This window comes from Galeopterus variegatus, unplaced genomic scaffold, assembly GCF_000696425.1.
Source record: "Galeopterus variegatus unplaced genomic scaffold, G_variegatus-3.0.2 Scaffold1586, whole genome shotgun sequence".
NCBI lineage: Eukaryota > Metazoa > Chordata > Mammalia > Dermoptera > Cynocephalidae > Galeopterus > Galeopterus variegatus.
Window position 1 is genome coordinate 109,569 of NW_007727697.1, and position 20,386 is coordinate 129,954.

At 35.4% G+C, this 20,386-nt stretch overlaps 1 protein-coding gene across 1 annotated transcript in view; it reads right to left on the reverse strand.

Moving 5' to 3' along the window:
- Window positions 1–20,386, reverse strand: part of PPP3R1 (protein phosphatase 3, regulatory subunit B, alpha) — a 100,035-nt gene that overhangs the window by 64,748 nt on the left and 14,901 nt on the right. Inside the window, 1 exon segment of the mRNA XM_008577842.1 lies at window positions 6,597–6,693. Coding sequence (XP_008576064.1) covers window positions 6,597–6,693 — 97 coding nt within the window.

The following is a 20,386-nucleotide window of genomic DNA, read 5'->3' on the forward strand; positions in this document are numbered from 1 at the left end:
CATCTCCCTTTTTCCACTCAGGAAAAAAAAAAAAAAAAAGAAAGAAAAACTTTTTATAAAGGAAAATTTCAAACACATACAAAGGTTGAAAGAAGAGTATAATGTATTCCATATATCCATCATCCAGTCTCAACCATTAACACTTGAGAAATATTTCATCTATACTCCCACCCCAATTAGTTTAGACCAAATCCTAGACATGTCATTTCCTTGTAACTATTCAGTATTTATTCTCTCTAAAAAATACTCTCCTAAAAAAACATCACAATTACATTACTGCACCTAAAAATTAATAATTTATTGATATCAAATAATCAATATTCAAATTTCCCCAAGTCACAAATAATTTTACAAATTTTTTTAATCCATCAGATTTGGCAATTAGGCAATAAGTGAAGGTAGCCTTAATAACAGTTTCAGCACATGAAAGCCAATTTGTAGCAAACCAAGAAATTAGCAGAAATAAGGCAGTGAAGGTAATTGTGTATGTTCTTTTGAGAAGCTTAAGCATGAGAAAGAAAAAAGAAAAACTGGAAGGTACCAGAATCAAAGAGAATTCAATTACATCTGTAAATGGAAGAGGGAGAAGCTGAAGACCTAAGAGAGAAACTAACAAAGATCCTAGTGATGACACTGGATGAGATCAAAAGCACAGTGGAAAAGTTTACCTTGAATAAGGGAGGCACAGTCAAATCCTGGTACTGAAAGAAAGGAGGTTAAGGATGTGTACGAGATCAGGCAAGTTTCTGTGTGTGGCAAGTGGGATTGAGGAGGGAATGAGGTTAAAACTTAAAATGTCCTTAGTTTTCTCAAGCAATAGGAGGTAAAATCATTTATTAAAAGTAAGGAATTGCAAAGGATTATTCAGAGGGTTTGGACTGAATGTTGATGATCTAGATGGAATTTGACGAGACTGAAAGGGAGAAACAACCGAACAGAGGTCAAAGAGTTAACCACTTAAATCCTACACAGCTTTCAAAAACATTTCAAACATCACCCCTTCCATGAAGCTTTTATTTCCTTAACCAAGGGTAATTTTCTCTCCTGGGAACCTTTGTTTTTATATCTCATAATAGTTTATTTACTTACACTGTAGTAATTTATTCATTTCTTTTTCCCAGTAGCTTTCCTATAAGCACTTTGTTGGTGCTTACTGATCTGTGTATTACAGTACCAAGACAGTACGGTACAGCATGTAATTTAGTTTCATTAATTTTTTTAAGAAGTAACAATTTATATACCGAAAGAAGAAAACAGACACTAACTACTTAAAAAGGTGAGAGGATACTAAAGGCTGAAGCAAATATAGAAGACCTAATAGAGCACATGGAATGGAGCTGGGTTTTGAAGGGATGAAAAGGCATGATGGGAATTAACCTGAATAGAGGGGTATAAATGGTGAAATGCCTAAAGGATTGATTTTAACAATCTTAAATGATAGTAGCTGGTTACAGAGTAAAAAAAAATTACTACAATGTATATTTGGTCAAAAAAGTGGCAATTTTAATGTGGACAAGTTCATTTTGGGGAAATTCATCCAAATCATATGTAAAATATAATAAAAGTATATTATATTCTAGTGGCCCAAAAGGGAAAAAACCATATAATGGACAACAGAAGAATTTGGATAGATTCACAGCTGGTTGAACAATCACTGACAAGTAGAAATCTTTAGTGACAAGGTCCATCAAAGCATGGATACAGTAATAAGAAAGAAAACTTAAGTTCTAAGGATAAAATTGAAATGGACAGCTTTAATAGTGTATGAAATTTATTTCAAATATAAAAATAACTTGGCTTTTGCTATCCCAGATGTACACAAGGAATATCCATCTGCCTTTTGCACTAGTACATTTTTTTTTGCAACCAGAAATGACCCTCAGTCCCAGATTTAAAGAGAGAGCAGGAGATAAGAATCTGGGAAGTATGGTTCCCTTGGACCTCTGTTCCTTGACTGAGATATAAAAACTAACTTCCTAGTACATCATTCTTGTCAGAGTTGTACTATCAACAACAAATCTCGGTACGGAGGTTCCTCAAACTATTACAGATAGATCTACCATACAATCCAGCTATTCCACTGCTGGATATATACACAGAGGAACAGAAATCATCATGTTGAAGGGATATCTGCACTCCTATGTTTATTGTGGCACTATGCACAAAAGCCAAGAGTTGGAACCAGGCCAAATGTCCATCATCAGATGAGTGGATAAGGAAAATGTGGTACATCTACACAATGGAATACTACCCTTCTATAAAAAAGAATGAAATACTACCATTCGTAGCAACATGGATGCACTTAGAGAAAATTATATTAAGTGAAACAAGTCAGGCACAGAAAGAGAAATACCACATGTTCTCACTTATTTGTGAGAGCTAAAAATAAATAAACAAATAAATGGGGGAAGACACAACAATCACAACAATTCCTTGAACTTGTTATGACAAGTGAACAGATATGATGTTGATTGGGGGGAGAGGGAAGGCGAAAGAGGAACTGGTCAAGGGACATGAAAATCAACTACATTGTATATTGATAAGTTAAAATAAATAAAAACAAAACAACAACAAAAAAAAACAAATCTCGGGCCGGCCCGGTGAGGCAATGCTACAGTGCGCCGCTTGGGAGCGCGGTGGCGCTCCCGCCGAGGGTTCGGATCCCACATACAGACCGGCCACTCACTGGCTGAGCGAGGTGCGGGCGCAACACCGAGGGTTGCGATCCCGTTGCCGGTCCCGGTCCGGTACAGGCGCAACACTGAGGGTTGCGATCCGTTGCCGGTCACGAAAAAAGACAAAAAGGAAAAAAAAAAAAACAAATCTCAACTCTACTGCAGCCTGAAGCCTAGCTAATTACAGACTTCCACACCTCTTTTTTTCCACTAGCAAGCAGAGGAATAATTATGTCACATGCTGAAACTATATAGTTAGTGGCAAAATACAATTATGAGCAAAACTCTTTCAATTCTAGAGAACCTATAAAACTGATACATTAACTTTGCCAGAAACAAGAATTATAGTTCTACGTGAGCACCAGTCTATAAGTTCTGCCTTGACCATATTTCAGAGATGAAGTTAGCTGTGTAGTAGTGACAGCAATGATAATTCTCAAATGAAAAAAACCACTATAGTCTATAACAGGGTTCAGCAAATTTTTTCTATAAAAGGTCAGGTAGTAAATATTTTAGACTCTGTCAACTATATGGTCTCTGTTGCAACTACTCAACTCTGTCATTGCAGCACAACAGCAGCCACAGACAATATGTAAACAAATGGGCATGGCTATGTTTGAATAAAACTTTATTAATAAAAACTGCCAGCAGACAGTAGTTTACCAACCCCGGGATCTACAGAGTCGTAATCAGGTCTGGTTTTTGGTCAATCCTAACAATATTCTGTATGTAACAATATATCTTCACGTTTAAAAGAAAAACATGCATACCTTCATATATAAAAAATTAAAATGTAAATACTGGCTGGGATGGAAGTATTATGGGTCATGGATACTACCATCTTTTAAAAAATTTTTAAAAATTGCAGAATTTACAAAAAGGAAGATAAAATGGATTAATAAGTTATTTCAGTTTATGGTAACTGCTCTAAAGAAAATAAACAGGGTGCTACTCATAACAGAATCCAAGGAGAGTAAGGAGTGATAGAAAACATCACTTATACCTAGAGGTGAAGGAGAATGGAGTTCCCCAAGTAAACAGCTGAAAAAAGAGCATTCCACCCAAATTCATAAGCAAGCAAAGGCAGTGATGGGAATGAAGAAATTAACATGTGTTTTGGGAAAAGAAAGGAGACTGCTGAAACATAATGAGCAATGGGGAAAATGGTTTTAACAATACAAAAGGCATGCGACACCTTATTGCAAGGTTTAAGAGGTCTCCATTGAAGCAGGACCAGCCTCATCAAACAGGGGCTGAATAGGCTGTTTCTGCTGGTAAGGAAGGCTCAGAATGGTTTGGGAGTTCCAAAACCTCGTGATATCTTAATCTATCAACAGTATCCATTCCAATTCTCAGGATCTCTATCTTTCCCAATCATTGCCCTTTCACACAAAACATCTTGTGATTTTTCCCCCCCAATGAATTCACATAAGCATCCTGGCCATCTGATTGGTCCTTGAATCAAGAATTTCTAAATTCTCATTTTCTTTCTTTAGAATCTCAGTACAGTCAGAAGTAACCAGCATATCCATGCTCCTTATACTCCTCATTCTCCCCAGAAAACTTTTATAATAGCTATTTGGTCTGTCAAAGTTTTGCCTTCAATAAACAACCACAAGATAAATAAGTTAACTGTTTACTCCACTATGTGCCACAGACTACCAATGTTCCATTTTTTCATAATCACTACCTTCAAATCCAACCAGGTGAGATAGCCAATCCAGAATTGAGAGTGTGCCACCTATACCATTCCTGGAATTATTTTATTATTCAGGTTCAACTACAGACAACAAAATGAAACTCTATCTAGTTGAAGCAGAAATTATTTTTCAATGCTAGAAATTGTTAGAAAGCTAAAAAACACAGATTCTGGGTTGAACTTTTAGGAACAATTTACAAAGCCACACTACAGAACTGGGCCATCAAAAGAAATACTGCCTATACTACAATCAGGAAGATGCAAGTGAATTTGAAAGGTCCAGACATTGCACAAAAAAATCTAAGTCACAGCTAGAATCCTACCAGGAAAAACAGTAAAAAACAGGAAAAGAACGAACTCCAACTCACTTCTACAATCCAAATCTCACATGAACATATCTGTGGCAGAAATAAAGTTACATTAAGAACCCTGGCTGCTGGCCTATGAACACTTCCTTTTATAAAAAAAAAAAAAGATCCCTGGCTGTAAAGGAATCTGGGATATTATGTACTTGTCAGTTTTAAAGTTTCTATATACCGGAAGGAGGTCTGAATGATATTGACCACCCTTGGTAATATAACATGAAATTCTGGGTTCCACAACAATTGACATACTACAACAAGAGCGTATAGAAAGCAACTAAAATAATTAAGAGAATAAAGTTGCTCAGAGGATACAAACAAATTAGGATTTGAAGGTGTAGGGGGAAGCAAGTGAGGAAAGAGGAGAGCATACAGAACTGAATTAATAAAACTGGAATGTATAAGAACAGTATGACCAAGAACTTAAGAGTAATTAAATCATTACCTTTTATTTTTAAATACCAAATTATGAATAAACTCTAAATTAACATCCAGTCTTTCAAATATTAAGCTTCCATCAAATGCATGTGTGAAGGTTAATTCTAGATGTCAACTTGGTTAGATAAAGGAATGCTGAGAAACCTGGTAAAGCAATCTTTTCAGGTGTGTCCATGAGGGTGTTTCCAGCAGAGATTAGTATGAGAGTCTAAGTGGCCTGGGTGTGAAAGACCCACCCTCAGTGTAGGTGAGAACCATCCAATCCACTGGGGGTCCAAAGAGAACAAAAGACAGAGGAAAGAGGTGAAGCGCTCTCTCTCGATCCATTGGAGCTGGGATACACTCTTCTATCCTGTCCATGGACATCAGCTTGAGACTCTTCAGTTTTTGGGTTCCAGAACTTACACCAAGAATACCATTAGCTTCCCTGTTTCTGAGGCCTTTGGACTTGGACTGAGCCATGCTACCAGCATCCAGTTTATAGACGGCCTATTGTGGGACTTTTCTTCATAGTCACATGAGCTAATTCCCCTAATAAATCCCTCTCATATAATTATAATATATCCTATTGATTCTGTCTCTCTGGAGAACCCTAATACAGCATAGCATGTATGAAAACATAGGACCTTTTTCAAACTTAAAACATTTTAAATATCAAAAAAAGATTTTAGATAACCGACTTTTATTCTGGAAATGTTCTGTTCAGTCAGATAAAGACAGAGAATCACCCCTACCCCTATCCTCAGGATTTAAAAAACTAAAAAAAAAGTTAGTAATTCCATTTGTTAAAAAAAAAAAAAAAAACATTTAATGGATGCTGTGTGCCTTATCTGTTTCTCCTTCCTGAATATATGGAAAGCTATAATTTCCAGCCCCATGGCAGTTCGGTGGGGCTGTGCGACTAGTTCTGACCCATAAAATGAGCATAAGTAAGTTAGACCCATAAAATGAGCATAAGTAAATTAAGTCACTTCTCGGCCACGGCAGATTAAAAGCACTTTCTGCAAGTCCCTGCGTTTCCTTCTTTCCCAGTGATCTTGAGAATCATGCATAGAGATGGTGGCATTATAAGACAAGGGAGCCCAGATCACTGAGTCACCAAAAAGACAAGAGCTCCTACAAATCCACTTCGAAACTTTGTTAACCGAAAAACTTCTGTCAGGTTAAGTCACTGAAATTTAGGGAGTTATTGTAACTTTGGCGTAGTGCAGATATTAACAATAAAGAAATCTATTTAAAAAATTGCCCTACTCTGGTAACTTAAAAAGACCATATGTCAAATTCACTATCCATTTAAAATAGTTAAGGGCTAACTTTGCTATGTAAATAAGTAAATATATATTATAGAGTTATATAATATACATACATACATATATGTAGATGTGTGAATAAAAGAAACTCTTCATAAGAATAATCACTTACAGTGTGAGCACATTTCCAAAGGGTAACTTGCCTCATTTCCCTGGTGGAAAAAAAAGAAACGATCAGTCACAAAATTGGCACAAATTTCTTTCAAATACTAAACTTAAATATTTAAAATCACAAAACATAGGAAAATAAGCCATAAATGAATATGTCTAGATTATAAATTACCTTTACACTTTTAAAAAACTGGTAAGAAAATAAGTCACACAACACAGTAGAAAGAGCTCCTGAATCAAACTGTCTGAGTTGTGGCTCAGATACTTAGGACTTATGCAAACATTTGATTAAAATAGATTTTAAATATTTTTAATATCCTAAACATGCTTTATACCAAATTTTCACCCTGGAGACTGTCAGTGATCTAACTTGTTTTGCTGGATGAACTCACTTTAGGAAAGGGCTCAACATAAAGTTTTTCCTACCATTTCTATCTAATTGAAGAGTTTCCTGAGACTGCAAAGTGAGCTGTTAAAAAGGAAAAAACAAAAACCTATTACCATATATACCTGCATTGAAACAGAATATTCTATATGCTGTGCAACCAAAATAAGAAAAATATTAACAAGAAGGTGAGCCCTATATAAGACAGCCAGCCAACCATTTGAAACCCAATTTTTCTTTTATGAGAAGTCTTATCTCATGGATAAACTGAAAGTTAAAACAATTTATCTGAACTTATAATTTATAAAAAAAACGTAAACCCAACTGTTTTCTATACTAGAATTCTGTGTGAAATGTATTTGAGGGAAAAGGTATTTTAGAAAAACTACAGACCTGGGCCATTGCCTATATTTAACATCTCTTAAGGACTACACCCAGGGCTGTGAAATATCTGGCGAAAGATCACAGCATTTGATTAGCAGTAGTAGTAGCTCTAAATCTAAAACAGTAAAAATGTCGAGTAACAGACTAACCGAGGTAGAATCATGAAAACCTTTAAAAAAGGCCAAAGAACCTAAAGTAATGTAATTGAGTTTTTAAAGTTTGGTGGTAAACTGAGTATCAAGCACTCTATATTATATTTATCTAATCTTGACCCTGCCTAGCAATTAAATAGCAGTAAGTGAACAAGAGGATTAACATTGGAATATTTGAATATACTTATACATCCTAAGCTCCTCTTCAAAACCACCTGGAAAAAAAACAGTTTGGTATGTCTGGTTGGCTTTTAAACTCTTCAGAGTATGTTTAATACTGTGTAAACTTAAGGTCTAAGAAAAGTTTTTCAGTAAATTAGCATCCCTAATTCTTGACATGTTGCCAATATCTAGTCTTTACCCTACAAGTTACAGCAGATAATTGCAAGAGAGCTGGTAAATTTAATTTTAGGTCACTTTAAATATCAATGTATATTAAAGTAAGGCTAAAAGAAACAGCAAACAATAAAAAGCTTGACAATATTAATGAGTAAAAATGGATTTCTGCTTATTTTGCACGTTACTTGATCTTAATATTCTTAACCGTGATTCCTAGCTTTACTGCCTCACATATTCTTACATACTTCAATTTTTTAAATTCTTCTTTTTTTTCCCTTATTCTGCTCTACCTTAGTTATGTTTCTTGCAAGCCTCTCAAGAGTATACTGTCATTTACTACACTTTGCATCATCACTGTTTTCATTTTGTTTTGTCTTTTTAATTACTGTTGAAAGTAAAAGGTGTTATGTGGTAGTTTCAGGCAGGATTTTAAAACCATGTCTTTGTTTCTCCAGCCCACTAAAACTTTCACAGTATTATCAATTCTTCATAAATGATACCATCCATCTCCCCTATTTATCTGTTTCACTCACAGCTAGCCAGCATCCACAAGACCCAAGGACCAGAGCCAGGCTAGAGCTCTTATAGGGTTTTCCACCCACACTGAATACTTCATCTCTCTCCTAAATCTGGAACCCATATATCCAAATGGTCATTGCAACCTCAGTCTGTCCAAAGCTGACCACATCATGTCCTTGCTAAAATTCAGTAGCTCCCCACTGCCTCCAGGATAAAAATCCACACTCTTTAGAAAAAAGCCACATAAAACCCTTTAATTAAGAAAACTCTTATCTCTGTAGTCACTATCTAAAGCAGCACCACCATTTCTATCCTATACCCCTCACTTTTTTTTAACCATATTCTGTATTGTTCAAATGTCTTCACAGTTTTGCCTTCCATTTAAAAAAAAATTAAAGCAATCAAAGCAAAACATGGCAGTATAAAGACGATTTTCTCAATATTCAATATAGTTTGGCCCACAATCATGCTTAGTCATTAGTAAAAGTAGTTTTGGAGCTTTCCTCCCTCCTACCTGAGCTTCTTGAGCTTCTATGGTAATTGTTTTGTTCAGGTTTGGCCTGTGGTTTATAGCTTGTTGATCCCAATAATGTATTGGCATTAACTACTAAGAGAACTTCTCAACTAAAGAAAGCCATAAAATTATATCTAAATATGGAAAAAATTCTAAAGCTAACAACCATGTTTTAAATTTATATAATAAGAAAGCCTATAGAATTTAAACACTGTACCATATGACCAAGTCATTGGCAAGATCACTTGATGACAAGGTCCTTAAATAAATCTACTTGCTTGAAGTTTAAGATGGACTTTCCTTTTTACTATACTGATTAAAAACTCAGTAACACCCATGACCGAGTAATGCTATGGGAACTATTCTACCACCACAAAAAAAAAGCTAGTAAAAATCATAAAAATTGTATGAAACATTTTTCAGACATTATCTGTAATCACTAATATAAATAAGGAAATAAGAGGTAAGCCCTAGGATTGTCCCAGCACACTGTCTAGAAGAAATTTTTAGGTTGCAGCACAGGAAGTGGGAATAGGAACAGAGCCCATGGTGTTGCTAAATTAAAAAGTCAGAGACAGGCCGGCCCGGTGGCGCACTCGGTAGAGTGCAGCACTTGGGAGTGCGGCGGCGCTCCCGCCGAGGGTTCGGATCCCATATAGAGATCAGTCCGCTCACTGGTAGAGCACGGTGCGGGCGCGACACCGAGGGTTGCGATCCCGTTACAGGTCACGAAAAAAGACAAAAAGGAAAAAAAAAAAAAAAAAGTGAGAGACACACGGAGTTTAGGAGGCCAAGAAGGTTAGATCTGTGGGGAAGAGTACCTTAGGGAAGGAAGGTACATAGAGACCATCAGAGATCTGTAGAAAAGTCCCCTCCAGTCTTTGCATAAGTTTCTTAGGAAAGTTCCCAAGGCCAGGGAAAAAAACTAGTAGCAGACTGAACAATATTTGGAGCTTGCACAGAGCTGGGAATAGCTCCTGTTCCCATGCAACAGAATGGAGAAACCTTTAAATGCACAGGGCACTGGGGTAGAGTCCTCAGAATGGCTATATTAGCCATGAACTAAAGGCTGCTGTGGACTTACCTTAAGAAAGATTAAATGCAGCCTCAAAAAGACCAAATTGATTTTAAGTAATTTAAATGTATACCGAAACAAACACTAACATTCTTTAAAGGAATAACACAAAATTCAGCACACCACCATAAAATTCACAATGTTATAACATCCAATAAAAAACTAACAGGATGCTATAACATGGGTAAACCTCAAAACAGTCTAGCAAGTAAAAGAAGTCAGAGACAAAGGGCCACATATTTATGATTCCATTTATATGAAATATCATGAGGTAAATCCATATAGACAGATGCAGATCGGTGGTTGCCCGGTGCAGGGGGAAGGGGAAATGGGGAGTAGCTTAATGGCTAAAGGGTTTCCTTCTGGGGTGATAAAAAATATTTTGGAACCAGGTGGTGAATGCACATTATGAATGTACTAAATGCCACTGTACTGTTCACTTTAAAATGGTTAATTTTGTTATGAATTTCAACTCAATAAAAAATTTAGAGCTGGCTGGTTAGCTCACTTGGTAGAGTGTGATGCGGATAACACCAAGGTCAAGGGTTCAGATATCCCTTCCAACCAGCCACCAAAAAAAAAAGGAAAAAGAACAACGTTGAAGAATTTATACTATCTGACAAAGAATTATTACAAAGATTATAAAGCTAGAGTCATCAACAGAGTGATACTGGTTTAAGAAAAGACAAAGATCAATGGATAAAGTAAACACAAAAACACATACATACGACTTTCAACAAAGGTGTCCAGATAATTCAATAGTGAAAAAAATCTTTGCAACAAATGGTGCTAGAACAACTGAATATCAATATACCAAAAAAAAGAGACTCAAATAGACGTTTCAAAACAAGATACATAATAGCAAATAAGCACACGAAAATGATGTTTAACATCATTAGACATTAGAGAAATGCAAATTAAAACCACAAGATACACTATACGTGCAACTAATATGGCGAAAATTTAAAAATTGTTAGACCAAGCACTATTGAAGATACAGAGCAAAGAATATGCAGAGGACAGCACTCTTACACAGCCCTTTGAAATCCCAAACTCTCATATACATACATTTTCTCCCAGTTATTCAATCAAACACTAGGTATTGCTGCAAAAGGATTTTGCACATGTAATTAAGGTCCCAAATCAGTAGACCTTAGGACAAGAAGATTATCCAGGTGGGCCTGATCTAACTGTAAGAGCCCTTTAAATGCAGTTTTCTCCAGCTGGTGTTAAGAAGAAAGTTAGAAATTCAAAGCATGAGAGGAATTCAATACAAGGGAGATGGAGGGTCCACGTGGTATTGAATGCAGGCAGCCTCTTGGAGCTAAAAGTGCCCCAGTAAGCAAGTTGACAGACCTCAATCCTACAACAGAAAGGAGCTGAATTCTGCCAACCTAAATAGCCTGGAAGCAGACTCTTCCCCAGAACCTCCAGAGGAGAACTCAGACTGGGCAACAGTATCATTTCAGCCTTGTGATACCCTGAACAGAAGAACCCAGTTGTTCCATGGTTGGACGACAGTTTGATTTCAGCCTTGTGATACACTGAACAGAACCCAGTTGTGCCATGGTGAACCTCTGATCTCAGAATTATAAAACAATAAATGGGTGCTGTTTTAAGCCACTAGATTTACGGTAACTTGTTACACAGCAAAAGAAAATTAATACACAGACATAAGGTATATGTGGCTGAAAGTAAAATTATTGACATACCAAGTGTTGGTGAAGATGTGGAGCAACCGAAATTTTTATACATTCCTAGTGGGAACTCAAAACTGTACAGCCATTTTCAAAAAACAGTTTGGTGGATTCTTAATAAAGTTTAACAAACCATTCAGAAACGAAAACAATTCCACACAAAGATTTGTACACATACGGCCACAGCAGCCTTATTCTTAACAGCCCAATCTGAAAACAACCAAAGTGTCCTCAACTGATAATTGGATAAACTGTGTGGTATCCAGACGGAGTACTACTCAGTAATGAACAGGAACATACTGATAAAAGACAACATAAATGAATCTCAAAAGAAATATACTAAGTGAAAGAAGCCAGATACAAAAAGCTACAATGCCACATGATTCCATTTATAAATGCCAGATAAGGCAAACTATGGTGACTGAAAGTTCAAGGGTTTCTGAGGGTGTATGTGGGGGTGAATGCAAAGGAGTACCAGGTAATATTTTAGGGTGACAGACATGTTCTATATCTTGATTGTGGTGGTGCTTACAAAACTACATATATCTGTCAAAGAACATTAACTATACACTTAAAACTGGTTAATTTTAATTATATATAAATTACCTAATAAGGACCTTAGTTCCAAGTACAACGGAATTGCTTCATAAAACAGATTTAAGTCTCTAGTCAAGGAAGAAACAATCTCATCATTTTCTTTAAAATTTATTTTCATAACTGTCATAATATTATTCAAAATTCAAAAACTATGTTGATTTTTATTTGTAAGATACATATGCATTTCAGGGTAGCAAATAATATTTCCCACATAAAATTTACAGTATTATGAGAAACAAAAAACTATTACAGTTATAGTAATCTTGACATTTGTAATTCTTTCATCCCTTACTTAGTCCCTTTCTCAGATTTTAAACTCCATGAAGGCAGCAATGGTCTTATTACCTTTTGATATACCTTGCCAGATTTGACACTGTCCTAAGTTTATTTTAAGGAAGAATTTTATAGGTGCATGGTAAAAATCTGGAACTTACAGTATAAGTGACATTTTAAGCATCAGTGTGCTTAAGAACATGGTTAGATTAAGGACATTAGAAGACTCATTGGATGAAGGCAGCTTTAAAAGTCCAGTTATAAAAGCACTTTAGGATTTTCACTTTTCTTGATTTTCTCTTCTCATAATAAGTATCTACTAAGCATTTGGATCTACATATGTTTTAAATAAAGCAAGCAGTGCTCTAAAACTGAAATAATATTTATAGTACACAAGAAGAGCCTATAACCAAATAAGGCAACATTGTCACCTCTTAAAGTCTACTAGATGGAGATAGATGTCTAAATATTCTGACAGCATACCCTTTGAAAATATTCTAAACTTTACAGAATGCATCTATAAAATTTATTTTTATTCTCTCCAATCTTGACACTTGACAGATCAAAGTAACTAAACAAGATGAAATAAAGAGATCCAAAAAATATTTTCGTTTCTTTGCCAGAAAATCTCTATAGATATAATATTTTCCCGATTCCTACTGATTTAATCCCCAAGTCAACAATCATAACAAAGTAATTTTTTTTTTAAATGCTGAATAACATGGACTTGAAAAATAATCTTAGGAATCAATTCAAATGTGCTTCTCTACTGAAAGACCGTTTGCCAACTTCCCACAGTTAATCTAATCATTATAATGAAACTAATTTTCTTCTAGGGTAAAATCACTGACCATCTGAATAACTGTTCTAGAAAAGACATTCCTTATTCATAGAAATATAAAACAAGATGTGAAACTATGGATGAGCGAATTCAGGGGGAAAGGGGTAAAAAATTAAAAGATAGAAGCAGGAGATAAAAATCAATAATGTGACTAAACTTCCAGGACAAAAGTGTTTTTCAAAAGCTGTGTATTTTCAAGTACCCCTCTAGGCACTGGGCTCCTTCATGGACGTATTTAAGTTAGACTAAGTGACTTTAAGGGGTCTTCCTAGTCAAAATTCTTGACTATTAATGAAGATGCCAGACATACTTAAATTTAGGCACTAAGACAGAGGGAGGGAGGGAGAAAGGAAGAGAGAAATGAAGGGAGGAAATAAAAATGTCAAGAAACTATTTAAAACATCCACTTGGTACAAGAGACATAATGTTTCCCAAATAGAGTACGCTTAATATTTTATTATTTTCTTTTATTGGCCTGTACAACTCTCAATATAAGAAAGAAAAAAGCAATAGATCTCAAGAGTACAAGTTGTTAGCAATGTGAATCTAACATGACCTTAGTTACGGCAACAAATCTGGCACAAGGGATTTTGTGCATACTCTGTAAAAATTAGTCATGATGCTATCACACGCAAGGAATATTTATTAAAATAGAGTACCACTGTTACACAGTGACTAGTTTTCCAACAGAAGTCAATGACATATCTGAACGCATCAAATGATTTCAGGAGGAATAAAACCCAGAAAACTTCTAGGCTAATAAATGGGCCATAACTGCACTGTGTAACTTGCTTGAACCCATCTACCAAATGTATGAAGGCACATAACATGGCCTATTTTAAAGATTTGATTACATAATGCCATGATATAATCACATATCTCCTATTAAATAACACCTAAACTTCCCAGTCCTGTTTTTCTCTACTACTCAGTGTTAACCATAATTTTTATATCTTTTTTAAAAATTTATTGAAACAATTTATTGTACATATTGGTGGGGTACAGTATGGAATATCAATACCTGTGCGCAATATGTGATGCTCAAATCAAGATAACTAGTACATTCAACATTACACAATGTAATCATTTGTTGTGGACCTTACCAATTTACTCCTAATACCCCACCCCCTTTCCCAACTCTGCTGGCCTCCTTTTGAAAGTTCAATAAATTATTGTGATTGTTGCATCTTTACAAGTGAGAAAATGCAGTTTTCTCTTTCTGTGCCTGGCTTACTTCACTAAACATAATTTCCTCTAAGTTCATCCATGTTGCTGTGAATGACAGAATTTCATTCTTTTTTTATGGCAGAGTAATACTTTATCCTGTATATACCACATTTTCCTTATCCAGTCTTCCAATGATGGACATTTAGGTTGGTTCCAACTCTTGGCTACTGTAAATAGGTAAACATGGGAGTACGTACAGGTATCCCTTTGACATGATGATTTCCATTCCTTTGGGAACATACCCAGCAGTGGGATTGCTGGATGGCATGGCAGTTCTATTTGTAGTTGCTAGAGGAAACTCCATACTGTTTTCCATAAAGGTTGCACTAAATTACAGTCCCACCAACAGTGTAGGAGGGTTCTCCTTTCTCCACATCCTTGCCAGCATTTGTTATTCTCTGTCTTTTTTATAATAACCAATCTTATTCAGGTGAGATGATATCTCAGTGTCGTTTTGATTTACATTTCCCTGGTTCTTAACGATGTTGAGCATTTTCTCATGTGTCTGTTGGCCATTCATATATCTTTCTTTGAGAAATGCCTATTTAGCTCCTTTGCCAATTTTTTAAACAGGTTACATGTTTTCTTACTGTAAAGTTGTTTGAGTTCTTTGTATATTCTGGATATCAGTCCATTGTTACATATATAGATTGCAAATATTTTCTCCTGTTCTGCAGGTTTTCTTTTTGCTCTGTTAATTATTCCTTTTGCTGTGCAGAAGATTTTTAGTTTCATATGATCTTGTTTATTTTTTCTTTTGTTGCCTGTTTCTGAAGTCTTACTGCAAAACTTTTTGTCCAGTCCTGCTTCCTGAAGTGTTTCCCCTATGTTTTAAGAATTTTACAGCTTCACCTCTTATATTTAAGTTTTTTATCCATTTTGAGTTGATTTTGGTATATGACGAGAGGTACAGGTCTAGTTTCACTCATCCACATACGGATGTCTTTTCCCAGAACCATTTATTGAAAAAGCAGTCTTCTCCTCAGAGTACATTTTTGTTGTCTTTGTCAAATATCACTTGACTGTAAGTATGTGGACTAGTTTCTGGGTTCTCTACTCTGTTCCATTGGGCCAACTGTCTGTTTTGATGCCAGTACCATGCTATTTTGGTTACTAAACCTTTCTAGTGTAATTTGAAGTCAGGTAGTATGCCTCTCACTTTATTTATTTATTTATTCTGCTCAGGATTGCTTTAACTGTTCGGGGTCTTTTGTTCTTCCATATGAATGTCAGGATTTTTTTTTTTTTCCCCCCACAACGAATGTCATTGGCATTTTGATGGGGACTGCACTGAATCTGTACATCGCTTTGGGTAGTATGGACATTTTCATATTAATTCTTCCAATCCAAGAGCATGGAATGTCTTTCCATCTCTTTCTATCCTCTTTAATTTTCTTTCAGCAGTGATTTATAATTCTCATTGTAGAGATATTTTGCCTCCTTGGTTAAGTTTATTCCTATTTTATTTTTTGATGAATATTGTAAATGGGCTTGGTTTCTTGATTTCTTTTTCTGCTAGTTCGTTATTGGAGTATAAAAATGCTATTGATTTTTGTATATTTACTTTGTATCCTGTAACTTTACTGAAATTGTTTATCAGCTCAAAGAGTTTTAGGGTAGAATCTTTAGGGTTTTCTATATACAGGATCATGTCATCTGCAAACAGGGACAGTTTGACTTTGTCTTTTCCAATATGGATGCCCTTTATTTCTTTCTCTTGCCTGACTGCTCTGGCTAGTACATCCAATACTATGTTAAACAGGAGTGGTGAGAGTGGGCATCCTTCTCTTGTTCCTTTTCTTTTGTCCAGCTTTTCCCCATTCAGGAGGATATCGGCAGTAGATTTATCGTCTTTATCATGAAGGGATGTTGAATTTTGTCAAATGCTTTTTCTGTGTCTATTGAGATAACCACATTGTCTTTTTCCTTGATCTTGTTGATGTGGTGTATCACACTTACTGACTTATGTTACCCATCCTTGCATCCCTGGGATGAATCCTACTTGATCATGGTCAATATTTTTTTTTTTTTGATGTACTGCTATATCCCATCTGCTAATATTTTGTTGAGATTTTTGCATCTATGTTCATCAGAAATATTGGTCTGTAGTTTTCTTCTTTTTAATCTTTGTCTGGTTTTGGTATCAGGGTGATGCTGGCCTCATAGAATGAATTTGGGAATATGGCCTCTGTTTCAATATTGTGGAATTGTTTGGGAATAATTGGTATCAATACTTCTTTAAAGGTTTGTTAGAATTCAGCAGTGAAGCCATCAAGTTTTAGGCTTTTCTTTTTTGTGAGACTGCTGATTACTATTTCAACTTGTTGCTTATTATTGGTCTGTTCAGGTTTTCTATTTCTTCTTGGTTCAGTCTTGGTAGTTAGCATGTGTCAAGAGATTTATCCATTTCCTCCAGATTTTCAAATTTGTTGGCATATAATTGTTTATAATAATCTCTAATGGTGCTTTCTATCTGTGATATTGGCTGCAATGTCTCCTTTTTCATTTCTGATATTTGTTTTTAAGGTCTTCTTTTTTTATTAGCCTACATAATGGTTTATTTTGTTTACCTTCTCAAAAACCTACTTTTTGTTTCATTGATCTTTTGTATCATTTTTTGAGTCTCTATTTCATTTAGTTCTGCTCTGATCTTATTTCTTTTTGTCTATTAATTTTGGGATTGGATTGTTCTTGTTTTTCTAGCTCTTTAAGGTGTAGCATTATGCTGTTTATTTGAAATCTTTCTATTCTTTAGATGTGCTTATTGCAATAAACATCCCTCTTACTACTACTTTTGCAGTATCCCACAGGTTTAGGTATGACACATACTTGTTTTCATTAGTTTAAAGATATTTTTGATTTCCTGTTTAATTTCTTCTTGGACTCAGGTCATTTAGGAGCCTACTGTTTTACTTCCATGTATTTGTACAGCTTTCAGTTTCACTTGTTATTGATTTCTAGTTTTAATCTATTATGGTCTGAAAAGCTACTTGAAATGATTTCAACTTTTAAAAATTTGTTGAGACTTGATTTGTGAACTAACATGTGGTCTATCCTGGAGAATGTTTCATGTGCTGATAAGAAGAATGTATATTCTGTAGCTTTTGGATGAAATATTCTCTAGTATCATCTGCCAGGTCCAATTGGTCTAAAGTGTAGTTTAAATCCTACATTTCTCTGTTGATTTCTTGCCTAGATGATCTGTCCAATGCTGAGAGAAGATTATTTGGCTCTTACTACTGTATTTGGGTCTATCTCTTTCTTTAGGTCTAATAATGTTTGCTTTATATACCCCGGTACTCTGGTGTTGGGGGCATATACATTTATGATTACTATGTCTTCTTGCTAGATAGATCCCTTTATCATGATTTAATGGCCTTCTTGGTCTCTTTTCATGGTTTTGGGCTTAAAGTCTATTTTATCCAAAATAAGAAGAGTGAGTCCTGCTTGTTTTGTGTTTCCATTTGTGTGGGATATCTTTTTACATTGCTCCACTACTAGTCTGTGTTCGTCTTTTCAGGTGAGGTGATTCTCTTAAAGACAGCATATAGTTGGGTCTATTTTTTGTTTTAATAAGAAAACAAAATTTATTGCTTACAGTTTCTGAGACTGGGAAGTCCAAAGTCTATCTGGTGGTCACAGCAGTGACCCAGGAGTCTCACATTGCAAGACAGTGGAAGCAGAGAGAGCAGAGAGAAAGACAGATTTTCCTCTTCTTTTAAAGCCCTCAGAACCACGCCCTGACCACCATTTTTAATCCATTCACTACTGCACAGTCCTACAATCCAATCACCTCTTCATGACTCCACCCTTCAATTACCATAATAGGATTTCCCACCCTCTTAACAGTAACAGTGGAGGCTAAGTTTCTAAAACATAAAACCAAGGGGACACAATTCAAGCTTCAGTGAGTTTTGGGGGACATAATTCAATCCACTACAAAGATATACCCTTAAAAAAAAAACCAATTAAACTATGATATAATGCCTTAATAATAATCTTTCATAATGCATTAATTGGTCATACCTCTTAGCAGCTTTGATTATTTTTTTCCAAAGTAATTGACAAATTCTCCAACTTCCACTTACATCAATAAGCATGTTATAGGTAATCCTTTTACACATATCTCAGCAACAAAATATAAAACAGCTTCTCTTAAAGGTATCTTAACTCTCTTAGGATTCATAAAGCACTTGGCTGTTGCCTTGGGGAAGACCAAACTTGAAATCAAGCTAATATAATTCCCATAGTATTCTTAACAATATATCATAAAGCCACAGCCTTTCTATATTATACAGGAGAAGCAATAAGTTATTGCAGCCATTTTCTTCTCAGAATACTTAAATTTAAGTGGCTTGTCATTGCCAACTTACACTGGCATAGCAATTTTATTTTATTTATTTTTTTTTTTAAAAGATGACTGGTAAGGGGATACTTAAATTTAAGTGGCTTGTCATTGCCAACTTACACTGGCATAGCAATTTTATTTTATTTTATTTTTTTTTTAAAAGATGACTGGTAAGGGGAATCTTAACCCTTGACTTGGTGTTGTCAGCACTACGCTCTCCCAAGTGAGCTAACCAGCCATCCCTATATAGGGATCCGAACCCATGGCCTTGGTGTTATCAGCACCACACTCTCCCAAATGAGCCATGGGCCAGCCCTTGGCATAGCAATTTTAAATGTGTCATTCATATATCTAACACAGTAGTCACAATCACAGAAACATGACAATAAGAGGGTGTGAGATAGGTAGAGTGAGAGGTGGAGACAGCTGAGGAGGAGTAAAGGGACAGAAAATATAAAATACTATTACATGGAAACTTTCCAACAACTTCTTGTAGGTAGCAATACTAATTTAATTATGTGCCAATTAAAAACTAAAATTAAAAAACCACTAATTTGGCAATACATTTGAATTCAAAAACATATATAACCCCCCCAAAAAAACAAAAAACCCTACAGGCATGGCCTTTTTGGTAACTATAATTGAGAAAATAACTTTAAAACAGAGGAAATAAAGTCCTAGCAGTGAAATAGTTTGGATGATTCTAAGAGACCATAGTAATTATGGGCACAAGAAAAGTTGAAATAGAAAAGTAGTGAAGTGGAGGAGGTCAAGAAACACTGAAGCTAGGATGTCCATAAAAACTTAAAGTGATGGTGGAAGCTAGAGGGAAAATGTGAGACAAATAAATTCTAAATGAAAAACTGTAGCATCCAGAAAGATATTAGAAAGCAATGAGAATACACAAAGGTACAGTCAGATGAAAGGAAATGAATGTGTAGAATGAAGAATAACAGAGAAACACACAGATTAGGAGGGGAGGCACAATGAAATATGGGATGTACTATAGTAAAAGTTACTTACAAATAAGTCTCTTATTAAATATATGATTTGCAAACATTTTCTCCCATTCTGTGGTCTGTCTTTTCATTTTCCTGGTGTTCTTTGAAGCTTAAATTTGTTCATTTTGATGATGTCCAATTTCTTTTGTTGCTTGTGTTTTTAGTGTCTTATACGAGACAATCCACAACCTGTGTTTGTAAATTAAGTTTTACTGGAAAACAGCCATGCTCACTTGTTTATGTATTGTCTGTAGCTGCTTCACACTACAATGGCAGAGTTAAATTGTTGCAACAGACTGTATGACCCATAAAACCTAACATACTTATTATCTAACACTTTGCAGAAAGTTTTCCAACTCATGGTCTAAAACAACGCCAACAACTCCCACCTAACCCTAAACTTAAAATGAACAGCCCTCCATCACCTGAAAGTGCTGCA